Source organism: Euprymna scolopes, chromosome 28, assembly GCF_053919585.1.
Source record: "Euprymna scolopes isolate OS-2025 chromosome 28, ASM5391958v1, whole genome shotgun sequence".
In the NCBI taxonomy this organism is placed as follows: domain Eukaryota; kingdom Metazoa; phylum Mollusca; class Cephalopoda; order Sepiida; family Sepiolidae; genus Euprymna; species Euprymna scolopes.
In genome coordinates, this window is record NC_136509.1 from 14,919,860 (window position 1) to 14,932,533 (window position 12,674).

The following is a 12,674-nucleotide window of genomic DNA, read 5'->3' on the forward strand; positions in this document are numbered from 1 at the left end:
ACAGCCTAAGAGAACAACAGGTACGTATTCGTTCCATCTCTGTTGGTCAGGATAAGCACATAGTGCAGCTTTTAATTGGCGATGGAAGCGCTCTATCATCCCGTTCGAAGCTGGGTGATAGCTTGTCGTGCGAATACGTTGGATCCCTAGAATTCTGGAAAGTTCCTGGAATAGGTGGGATTCAAACTGTGCACCACGATCCGTGGTTACAGTGGTGGGAACTCCGTAACGCGATATCCAGCCTGATATAAGGGCTCGCGCTACAGACTCAGCCGAAATGTCTGTGAGGGGAATGGCCTTGGGCCACCGTGTGAAATGGTCTATGCAGGTCAGGAGATAAGTAAATCCCTGACTGACCGGCCATGGTCCAACCAGATCTATGTGAACATGGCTAAATCGAGCGTCTGAGGTGCTGAATGTTCCTAGGGGTGCACGGATATGCTTGTGCACCTTTGATTTTTGACAGGATACACAGGAACGTGTCCAGGCAGTGATATCACGCCTCATATTTGGCCAGAAAAATCTAGCTGTAATCAGCTTCACTGTGGCTTTGCATCCGGGGTGTGCCAGATTGTGTAGGGTGTCAAAAACAACTCTACGATGAGTCATTGGAACTAGTGGTCGAGGTGAATCCGTTGCAGTGTCACAAATGATCTATGTGTCTGCAGTGGGCACAGGCAGGTATGCGAATTTGCAAGTTGCAAATTCAGGTGACGACGGATCCAAAGTGTCGAGACTTGGCTGGTCTAGGGCCATTTGCTGTAAGTCGATATCCGATGGTGAGGACAGAGACTTAATGGGAAGGCGAGACAAAGCATCTGCCGCAGCATTCTGTTCACCGGAAATATGTCGGATATCGCTAGTAAATTGTGAAACAAAATCCAAGTGGCGAGTTTCACGGGGAGAATATTTGTCCGGCTTAGCACGCAGTGCGTATGTAAGCGGACAGTGATCGGTGTAGATCACGAATTGACGGCCCTCGAGTGAATGTTGGAAATGTTTCACTGCGAGGTATATTGCTAGGAGTTCTTGAGTCAGGTCCACGTCGGACTGTCGGTGCTGGGCGAGGAGGAGAGGAAGGTGTGTCTTCGCTCGCGGCTCTGTGCTGACTGTTGGATGTCCCCTCCACTCTTTTTGGGGACAGCAGGATCAATGCGCCCTGCCTGTCGATTGGCCAGTCTATGGCCGAAGAACTTACAGGGAAGCATTGATCCGCCAGAGAGTATAGTTCATTAGGGGGGGGTTGCTACAAAAACTCTCAGCCTTACTCGATTGTCGCCCTTTAACTCAGAAGAGCGACCTAGCTACGTCACTTCCTGATTCTCATATTTCACTCTCTTTTCTGCTGAACGCTCAACCAGTCAAGATGTGACAGAAACCGCTCCGGTGGGGCCATGAGCTACCGCCGCGTCCTGACTAGCCAGTCAACCGCAAGTAATGTTACTCATCTTTCACTGCACTCTTATTCTTCCTATCACTCTTTCCTGTATATTTATGCAATAAAATTGCATTTGTTTCGTTGATATATAACGGCATATTTTCGTCTTCATTATGCGACCTTTTGTCTTTTCAATTCCTTTACCATTAAATACATCCATTCACCATTATATACATGGGGACGGGATCGTCTATCACACTGCAGACCGTCCTGTCCCCAACAAAATACTATCTAAAATATAGCACGGTACATACACTGCACAAGCACCATTATTATTATTATTATTATTATTATTACAATAATAATAAAAAAACTGGTGTAGATAACATCGACTGGTGCCACATCAACTAGTTGTGAAGAGTCAGGGAGTATGGAAAGACCGAGGTGGGAGAGTACTAACCAGATCTTCACTGGAAGTGTGCAGTTAAAATCTAGTACCTGGGGGGGGATTTTGTCACCCAACCCCCAGGAAACACCAATGGCTGATGCCAACGAGAAATCAACAGCAAATAGCTGTTGCGATAACGTGCAATCATCTGCATGAGTGGTCAGGAGGTGGAGAACACTGGAAATCTGTGGAGACTTGTTGTCACTCGGTCTCTAGGAAACACCACAGGTTACTGCCAGTAAGTGATCACTGATGATGGCCTGTGTGACAACTCGTAGTGAGTGAAATAATAATAATAATAATAATAATAATAATAATAATAATAATGTCCCCTTCCCAAATTCACCCCCACCCTGATTTAATATCGTAGATGTTTACTAAATTTTCTTAGTTTTTAACCAATGTTTACATTATGGGAAGATTATTTCTTTCGTTATGTGAACTTCATTTTCGTATTCATGTATTCTGCACTGATATGAAAATGAAGACTATAGTGGAGTATAGGATTCCTAAGCATGTAACTGATGAAAATACGCTACACATTTTGATGAAAAACATGGGGAAAAATGGACATAAAAGAACAGAAAACCAAAACTTTAAATATAATTTCTGTATTATTTCAACATATAATCCTGTGTGGGGAAAAATCCAGCTCCCCAGTAAGGGGCACTCTGGATAGGAACAAAAATAAAAATTGTCTCAGCCATGAAGGATATCTCCTCCACCGACCGAGAACAGAAAAGGTAAAGTGTAGCATCAGAACAGATACTACATTGTGATCTTGTCCTGAAGGCCAAGAATTGTTTGTGTTTAATCTTTTTCTTTAATTGTTTGTTCCCTAAATTCATAATTCAGTTTTATCAGTATTAGATTGTATATTGCTTTAAAATTGCGTAATTTTACATAATATTTATATTTTATATTGAATAAAGTTCAGTTTAAGTATTAATCGAACTGTGTTCTTTTCTTTTCTTTTTAACATGTTTTAATACTTTTTAAAAATGCCCACATATAGTATCAACAGTTACAGTTTGACAAATCTTACCTACATTGCCTGCAGGCATTTTCAGTTAACAGGCCTTCTTCCACTCGGTGGCCTTGCTTAAACCGTGGTTACCGAGAAAGAAGGCCGATGCATATGACAGCGTAACGTCACTTCCTAATTAAGTTGTAGGTATAGACAGCTTCCGGTATTCAACCACGTGGTCATGCTAACAGGCATAAAAAAATATGGCTACCAATATGTTACTGATTGTCCATGTATGTTCTAATGAGAAAGAACAATTCTCCATTCGGATAATAATTATTATAATTGTACATTTGGGATAATTTTAATCAAAATATTATAAGTGAATTCGTGTTTGAACTTTTATTTTTATCGGAGAAAGTCGAATATTTCATTTTATTTATTTTTTTTACTGCAAAACAAACAATTTTTATATAATATTTTTCAGTCTGTTCTTTTAATAATAAATAAAACTTTTCACTGAGTATTTTCAAATATTTAAAAGTTAGCATTTTTCACGGCAGTTTTAAAAAAAATATTTTTTTTACGATTGGTGAATTATCAATATTTTAGCACTGGGCGTAATTTATTTCTTTGAAATATATTTAAAACTTCCAGTTTTTGTTTTTATAACATTTTAACTGTGAATAATTTACATGACGGGTTTGTTTTACTATACACATAGATTCAAAAAACAAATGTATAACAAATAAATGTTATCAAAGGCAAGATAAGTTATTTTTCTACCAAACATGCCGACATTTTTCTTTTGAAAATATATCAATAAACATTGTATGATTTTCGAAGCGATTACACATTTTAAATTGAGTAAAACCACTAAAAACCTTTCCAGATAGGTAGAAGAGTAACTTGCCTTTGATAACATTTATTTGGTATATATTTGATTTTTTACCATTTTTTCGAATCTATGTGTATAATAATACAAAACCCTAAAAACATCCAGTTAGATAGAAAAGTAACTTATCTTGCCTTTAATAACATTTATTTGTTTTTTGACAACTTTTTCGAATCTATGTGTACAGTAATACAAACCCAAAATTTAATTTAACTTGAAAATAATATTTAAAATACATGTGCGTACACTGCACAAGCACCCTTATTATTATAATAATAATAATAATAGTAATAATAATAAAAGACTGGTATAGATAACATCGACTGGCGCTACACCACATCAACTAGTTGTGAAGGGTCAGGGAGGATGGAAAGACCGAGGTGAAAGAGTACTGACCAAATTTCCACTGAAAGTGTGTAGTTCAAATCTGGTACCTGGGGGAGGCATTTTATCACCCAAACCCCAGGAAACACTAATGGCCGATGCCAACGAGAAATCAGTGACAACGACTATTGCGATAACATGCAATCATCTGCACAAGTGGTCAAGAGGTGGAGAACACTGGAAATCTGGGGAGACTTGTTGTCACTTGGTCTCCAGGGAACACCTCAGGTTACTGCCAGTGAGCGATCACTAATGATGGCTTGTGAGACAACTAATACGCTACACATTTTGATGAAAAACATGGGGAAAAAATGGACATAGAAGAACAGAAAACCAAAACTTTAAATATAATTTCTGTATTTAAAGTAATAGTTATTTAAATATTTCAACATATAATCTTGTGGAGAAAATCCAGCTTCCCAATAAGGGGCACTCTGGATAGGAAAAAAAATAATTTCAGTCATGAAAGATTTCTCCTTCACCGACCGAGGACAGAAAAGGTAAAGTGTAGCATCAAAACAGATACTACACTGTGATCTTGTTCCAAAGGCCAAAAAATATTTGCACTTAATGTTTCTTTAATTGTTTGTTCCCTAAATTCATAATTCAGTTTTATCAGTATTAAATTGTATATTGCTTTAAAATAACTTAATTTTTCATAGATAATATTTATATTTTATATTGAATAAAGTTCAGTCACTGTGTTCCTTTTTCTTTTTAAAAATGTTTTATTTCTCTTTTTCGAATAGCCCTCATATAGTACTGAGAGTCTGACAAATCTTACCTACATTGCCTGCAGACATTTTTCAGTTAACAGGCCTTCTTCTTACTCTCGGTGGCCGTGCTTAAACCTAATTTTTACGTTGATTTTAGCGTTCTACATTCTTGTATAAAAAAACTGAATTCAAAATGGAGTTATTTCCCTTAGCACAATTGCAAAAGCGACATTATTTTTTCCATTTGTGTGAAAAATAAGACAGTGACGCTTCGTAAAGGGGAATTATGCCAAGTGTAAAATATTGATCAAGGGGAGACAATCAAAATGGCGCCGCCCAATGAATCTTAGAAACAGAAACACGTGCTTGCTGTTATTTTTCGATCAAGATGTACAAATTACTCCCGACTTATCGTCATACATTCAGTGTCTTGCAAGGGTTCCGTCGTTCTTGTGTCTCACCACATAAATTTTCTTTAATGCTAAGACGGAAAAACTGCAGTAACGCTACCGTGTTTGCCTTGTCTTCCGGAATTGGTCGTTGTGGAGTTGCCGTGATTCGTGTTTCTGGGCCTAATACTTCACATACGGTGAAATTGTTGTCAAAACCCACAGCACGACCACCAAAACCTCGAGTGGCTACTCTTACCCGATTCTATGATCCTGATACCCGTCAGCAAATCGATCAAGGAGTTCTGTTATGGTTTCCAAGTAAGTCGAGAAAAAAAAAAGAATCCCCTGTATCGTTCATATTCTTCACTTTGTCGTTGTTAGCATAACCTTCTTTTAATTCTCACCTTCACTTTCTTCCTCTTTTTTAAATTTTATCAGAAGCGCTCTGCACCCCCCCTTTCATTTTTTGGCTATTGGTAAGAATTTCCAACAAAAAGGGGGGGGGCGTAAAAAAAATGTGGTGCTTTTTAAGATAGAGTCGACAGATCGATTGGTACTTGTACAGTTTAATCAAGGCATTAAAAAATGAAAATACCGAAAAAAAGGTTATATTGTACGTATCCATTATGGAATGAAGTTCTCTGAAAAAAAAAATTTCACTTAATTTCATCAAGTAGTTTTTTTTTTTTTTTTACAGCGAAAAAAACAATTTATGATATCGAGCAAAAGGTTCGATTTTTAGGAAGAAAAGCTAGTATTAAAGATGTGGAGGGTGTGTCGGCGCTTTAAACTGAGTTATCTCCCCGTGGCGTTTATAAAATCCAAACAAAAATTTAAAAAATTCCAAGATGACTGCCTTCAACGGGCTGTCATAAAAACGTGTTTTTCCGTTGTAAAAAAAAAAAAAAAAAAAAAAAAAAAACTACTCAATCAAATTAAGTGAAATTTTTTTCCGGAGATCTTCAGTTTAAAACGAATACGTACAATATAACCTTTTTTTTTTTTTTTTTCGATATTTTCATTTTTTCAATGTCTTGACTAAACTGTACAAGTGCCGATCGATTTTTCAATGTGATTTTAAACAAAAAGCAACGGTACTTACTTGTCATGTCGAAAATAGTAATACGAAAATTCATCGAGTAGAACAACTATTGCATTTTTAATTAAAAAGAAAAAAGGGTGCTTATCTCCAGTGGGCCGTAGGTTTGTATTACTATACAGATAGATTTGAAAAAGTTGTCAAAAACAAATATATAACAAATAAATGTTATCAAAGTCAAGATAATTTACTCTGGATGATTTTTTAGTGTTTTTTTATTTTTTTATTTAATGTAACATGTTTATTCAGCTCGAAAAACATAGCGTTTACCGATGTAGTGGAAAATTTGAAATGGCGCCAGACTCTCTGAACACGGTAAGTTTGGGAAAATGAGTTAAAAATAAAAAAACTATACAAAAGCGTTAAAACCCCACAGAATGTCAGCCTATGCCATGGTAGCATATATTGAGCGAGTTTATAACAATATTTTGTATATTTTTTTTATTTTTATCTCATTTTCCCAAACTTACCGTGTTCAGCAGAGAGTCCGGCGCCATTTAAAATTTTCTCATACATCAGTAAACACTTTTTTTTTTTTTTTTTTTTTTTCAAGAAAAATCTTTATGATGTATGTACCTGTCACCGCAGAAAGATTTCATATTCCAAGAATCACATAAATCGATCAAGTAGTCTGGTATCACAATCATGATGTAACCCCTAACAAAAATAAAAAGGTTATCAAAATCAGCATTAAGGCGAAAACGATTTTAAAAGTTCAATCTATGACTTTTATTTAACAATAGAAAGAAATAAAGAATCTTGTTTTATTGTTGACGCGTTTTTAATTTAATGAAAAGCAGGAGAGAGAAATCTTTCTCTGACTGAGGCAAAATGTCATTTTTGCAGAAAATGTTTTGGTGAAAGTGCATTGGGGGACCACACGAAGATTTACCCTTAAGTTGATTTTTCTTTTTTTTAATATTCAACTGTTTACAGGTGTATTCGGGTCTGCTGCAAACAAATATCATAGTTTATTTTGTCGCTGACAAGAATTATTTAAAAAAAGTAACACATTCACTAGCTCGTGGTTACTAGTGTAGTTATGTTTGGCCGCCATTTTTTTAAAAACTTTCATGTACACGACTGTGAAGTGGATACATATGCGCAGAAAATTGCAGTTATTGTAGCAGACAGACACCCTCCAACCTCCCCATGTTAAGAATGGCTGTCAGAATAGACATCCCCAAGATTATGGAGTACTGTTGCCACATCTGGGTAGGAGTTGCTAGAAGCAGCTTATCCTGCCTTGACAGTGTCGGAATTTTATCTTGCTTCCAGATAAATTCGATGCTAAAGTAACTAACCTGAAAAAAAAAAAAAAAGCATGAAGCAAAAGAGGGGGAGGGGGTAAAGAATAAAATATGAAGGTCTTGCTTTGAAATGAAAAACAGATTTTATTCATAATAAATTTAATTGCAAATTTTTCCCTTTGTGGGCATTAAACTTATGAAACGCCAAAGTAACATATAATGAAAAAAATAACACTGGTTCTTATAATGAAGATGTTGTATCCATGAATGAATACAATAATAAGATTCAAAATAGCATCTCCTAATCACACTCGCATATGAAATAAATTTTAGGAGCATACTCACAAATTGAAAGCCAGTCAGGCATGTGTCTTTTTCCTTTTTTTTTTTTGTTTAAAGTCCTTTTAGAATTTTCTCTCCCTCCATGTTTGCGTGCAAACCGTAGACACACAGATGGATTTCAGAAGCAAGACTGCGTCGCTTGTCCGGGATTTTCTTTACCGGGTTTTCTTTGTAGAAGGTTCCAAAATTCCTTGTCACGTAAAATAAGGTATTTACTTTAAAATAATTCCACTCCTTCTAAAATGCATGCAAAACCGTAGTCACGTAGGTAGTTTTCAGAAGTATGTCTCGTCACATATCCGGGTATTCTTGCCGGGCCTTCTTCTTTGAAGGAGGCTCGTCAAAATTCCATTCTCGGCGCTGAGCAATGAACCAGACATCCAATCTCCACGTCTGCGGAATTTCAAAAGAGAAAGAATCTCGCGCTAGGCTCGTGACATCATCACAGAGCTAGCATTTTCCTTTTCTCAAATTAAAGGGAGTTTCGTACAAATCCAAAATATACGAAACAAAAAAATCATAAAGGATACGAAATACAGAAAATCATATATAAGAACCAGATAAAAACGGTCCTCTCGTGACGACCGGTTCTACGCATGCGTCAGATGATGTCATGACCTGATTTACTTTAAATAGTTGAAATACTGACTAAATTTCATGTACGTTGCGTTAGATCAGTTGGTTAGCGCGTTTTGGGTTCGAATCATGGTGTGAGATGTCTTCTTTTTTTTTTTTTTTTTCGATTTTTTAAATTTAAATATTGAACCAGTGTTACTTAAGCCATTTTTCACATAACGATCGTTTTTCTGTTTTTTTTTTTTTACTTCGCTTATCCACCCCGACACACACCCAAAAACACCCGGGTACCCACCGATTTTTTAAATTTTAATATGAAACAGGCTTATTTAAGCCATTTTTCACGTGTTCGTTTTTCTGTTTTCATCGTTCGTTTGCCTTACGTTAGTTTTTTTTGTCTAAAACTTTCGACAGAGGAAATGGATTTTCACAAGATCGGTATCATTTTGGAGCCCGACCCTTCGGACGACAAATATTGAAAAATTGGCTAAAAACATTAATTCCTTTACCCTCAACTGGGCACTTTTCTACAGGGAGGGGTCGGTTTTTTTTCGCCGGTATTTTCAGAAGTCCTCCCCTCTTTTCAATTGACTAGTCAGTTCTAGTCTGGCGATAGACGTAACAACAAAGATGTTACGTTTTTTTTTTTTCCACCTTCACGGTATGGGTTCAAGCCTGCCTGCCTAATACTACTTTTTTTTTCTTTTTTTTTCTTGCTCAACACATATCGCAACTAGGCTAGTTAAATTTAAATGTAATGTCAGCAAACATCTCACTTCCCCACTCTCTACATAGTACCCTTGTAAACATGGTCTCAAATAATTCTCTCATGACCAAGTAGCAATACGTTGTGTCTTGAGCGAATTACAAGGGACATTCCAAAAGTAATGCCTCCTATTTTTTTATTCCGCACAAATGGATCAGAGGGGATTGCAAATTGCATTGTTATGATAACAGAACTTATGTATTTATGACCTGAAAGTTTCATCTCTCTCTTGCAGATATTGATGGTGTGAGACTAAGAAAGTAACCCCTGTCATGGACGTGCATCAGAAGCATGAATGCGTTGTTGAATTTCTGGCAAAAATGAATTGAGAACGGTAGTGACTATGTAGAAAAATTAATTCTGAAGCACAAAAAGGCTGCTCATTTTAATTTAAAAAAAAAAAGGAGGCTTTACTTTTGGGATGATACTCAGAATAAAAATGCAAAAAAATTGAAACATTTTTTGTTTTTTTTGTTTTAATTTACCAAAATGATCCAAGATGGTAAAATTAAAGTATATTATAAATATTAAAGAATTAATTAATTCTGAAGCACAAAAAGGCTGCTCATTTTAATTTAAAAAAAAAAAGGAGGCTTTACTTTTGGAACGATACTCAGAATAAAAGCATTTTTTTTGTTTTTTTGTTTTAATTTGCCATTTTGTGTAATCATGTCTTCGCAATAGGGCTGATATTTTTATAACTATGCAATAATTATTAAATAATTTTTATGATTTAAATTTCTTTGGATTATTTTAGAACCACAAAGTTTCACTGGGGAAGACTGTGCTGAATTCCATGTCCACGGAGGAAGCGCTGTTGTGAAGGCTCTGCTGAATGCCTTGGCGAAAATACCAAATGTTAGAATTGCAGAAGCAGGAGAATTCACCAAACGGTTTGTTTTTTGCTGACAAGTTGGATTACTTTTCTAAAACGTGTTTCCAAAACGATGCTGCACGAGAGCATTGCATAACGTTAAGATTCTAAGATAATCAAGGGTTTAGAAACATTTTTTTAAATTCTTATATATAGGATGAAGTTTCCAAAAAAAAAAATAAAAAGTGCCACCCATAGTATCGTTAAAAAAATTCAAAACCAAATTTGGTACAAATAAACTGCAGTTTTTATTTTATTGCTGTTCAATAATGCGCAGGGACACTTCGGCGATTGTCTCATCAGTAGGTGTAATTCTGAATGTCCTTCACACTTAGATCTTAACCTTAACCCTAACCTCACCCTCAATTTTTATCTGTGTAATTATTTCAAAGATAACATTAATAAAAAAAATTCCTAATCACAACCCAAATTAGTTTAATTCAGGCGTTCGATGCCTCCATTCAGTCTTGTAAGACAAATAATATCTCCTGTAGGGACAGCTGCCCATGTGATTGGGGAGGCAAGGGTTGTGCAATCCTCAACCACACATCTCCTGAATTGGCACTATTTGAGCCCAGTGGCAAGGAGATGTCCAGGATGACTGGAAACAATGCTAATATAAGCAGAGAGCACTTTTCTCAATAACCATGCCTTGGATTTTTTAAAAATTTTGCATTATTGTAAAAGTAAGTTTTTTTTTTTTTTATTCTCAAATCCAGTTTTTCATGTCAATCACAGAGATAATCTCACAACCAAAATCAATTGTATATATGTGTGTTTGCAATGCAGGAGTCTACATTTGAAGTTTATCAATGAACAGCGATAAAAAAACAAAGACTGTTGGACATTCATGAGTAAAAGTCGATGGACAAGTCAAACACAGACTGAAGTTTTTTTTTTTGTTTTTTTTACCAAATGTGGTTGGATTGCAAAAAAAACAAAAAAATTTTTTATGAATACTCCATTTTTAAGGCATCATTCTGTAGTACATTTCTATAAACAGTTGTTCACATAAATATTTAAAAATATTAAGAAAAAGAAAAGGAAATGGGGAAAAATGCATATTAAATTATCATTTAATCATTTAAATACAATTTAATATGATCTCTTCTTGTTAAACATCTTTACTTACCAAGGATTAAACGATGCCATTGGATTACAGAAAAAACTGCAAATTTTATGAACAGTTCATGCGTAGAATTTTTGGAAAGCTCATCCTGTTGATAATTTTTGGAAAGATCATCCTGTTGATAAATTGTTTTATACTTTCTGAATGTCCAATGATCTTATTATAAAATAGTTATGGAAGTGAAATCTGGCTAGTGAGGATTGAAGACATGTGTTGCATGGCAAGAAATGAATACGTGTTATGCTGGGCTTAGTTCTGATGATCTCAAAGGAAGATTAAATCATGAACAGTATAGGGAAATGTGTGCAGAACAGGAGACTTTGATAGTTTGGCCACATTGGAAGAATGCATTAAGAGTTCTTGAGTTGATAGATGTAGGACAATTGAAGTAGCAGGTTCAGTTCACAGGAGAAAGTAAAAAAACGGAAGAACTCTTGTCCATTCGTTCTATGTGGCCATACCAACAAAGTCTCCTGTTCTTTTTGCACACATCTCTCTTTAATATATATTATGCATCCATTGTCATAGGATTCTCGTATCATTTTTTCTCATGCAACACATTTCCTCAACCCTCACGAGCCAGGTTCCACTTCCATACATCATTATACTGCATACATACTGCTTGATAGACTCTTTCCTTGGTTTATGGTGGTAATGCTCTGCTAGTTTGTAATGACAGAAGTTCCCTGAACTTGCTCCATTCACCCCTAACTCTTGCAATAAGCAGTATTAATATGAAAATGGGATAATTATGTTCAATGTTTGAGTTTAAAATACATCTTTAAGACATAAAGTTTAAAATACATCTTTAAGACATAAAGTTTAAAATACATCTTTAAGACATAAAGTTTAAAATACATCTTTAAGACATAAAGTTTAAAATACATCTTTAAGACATAAAGTTTAAAATACATCTTTAAGACATAAAGTTTAAAATACATCTTTAAGACATAAAGTTTAAAATACATCTTTAAGGCATAAAGTTTAAAATACATCTTTAAGGCATAAAGTTTAAAATACATCTTTAAGACATAAAGTTTAAAATACATCTTTAAGACATAAAGTTTAAAATACATCTTTAAGACATAAAGTTTAAAATACATCTTTAAGACATAAAGTTTAAAATACATCTTTAAGACATAAAGTTTAAAATACATCTTTAAGACATAAAGTTTAAAATACATCTTTAAGGCATAAAGTTTAAAATACATCTTTAAGGCATAAAGTTTAAAATACATCTTTAAGACATAAAGTTTAAAATACATCTTTAAGACATAAAGTTTAAAATACATCTTTAAGGCATAAAGTTTAAAATACATCTTTAAGGCATAAAGTTTAAAATACATCTTTAAGACATAAAGTTTAAAATACATCTTTAAGACATAAAGTTTAAAATACATCTTTAAGACATAAAGTTTAAAATACATCTTTAAGACATAAAGTTTAAAATACATCTTT

The 12,674-nt window shown here is 34.8% G+C and overlaps 1 protein-coding gene across 2 annotated transcripts in view; it reads left to right on the plus strand.

Annotated features, from left to right (window-relative positions):
* The first annotated feature begins 1,328 nt into the window (after nt 1–1,328).
* The window catches only part of LOC145249485 (5-taurinomethyluridine-[tRNA] synthase subunit GTPB3, mitochondrial-like), a 42,801-nt gene continuing 31,455 nt past the window's right edge, over nt 1,329–12,674 (plus strand). The window contains exons 1-2 of one of the 2 annotated variants that reach the window (XM_080111078.1): nt 1,329–1,434; nt 9,971–10,106. In XM_080111078.1, the coding sequence (XP_079967204.1) occupies nt 1,395–1,434; nt 9,971–10,106 (176 nt within the window). In that variant the 5' untranslated portion in view covers nt 1,329–1,394. Of the gene's footprint in view, nt 1,435–5,035; nt 5,499–9,970; nt 10,107–12,674 lie in introns of those variants that run through there. The other variant, XM_080111077.1, reaches the window with a different exon arrangement.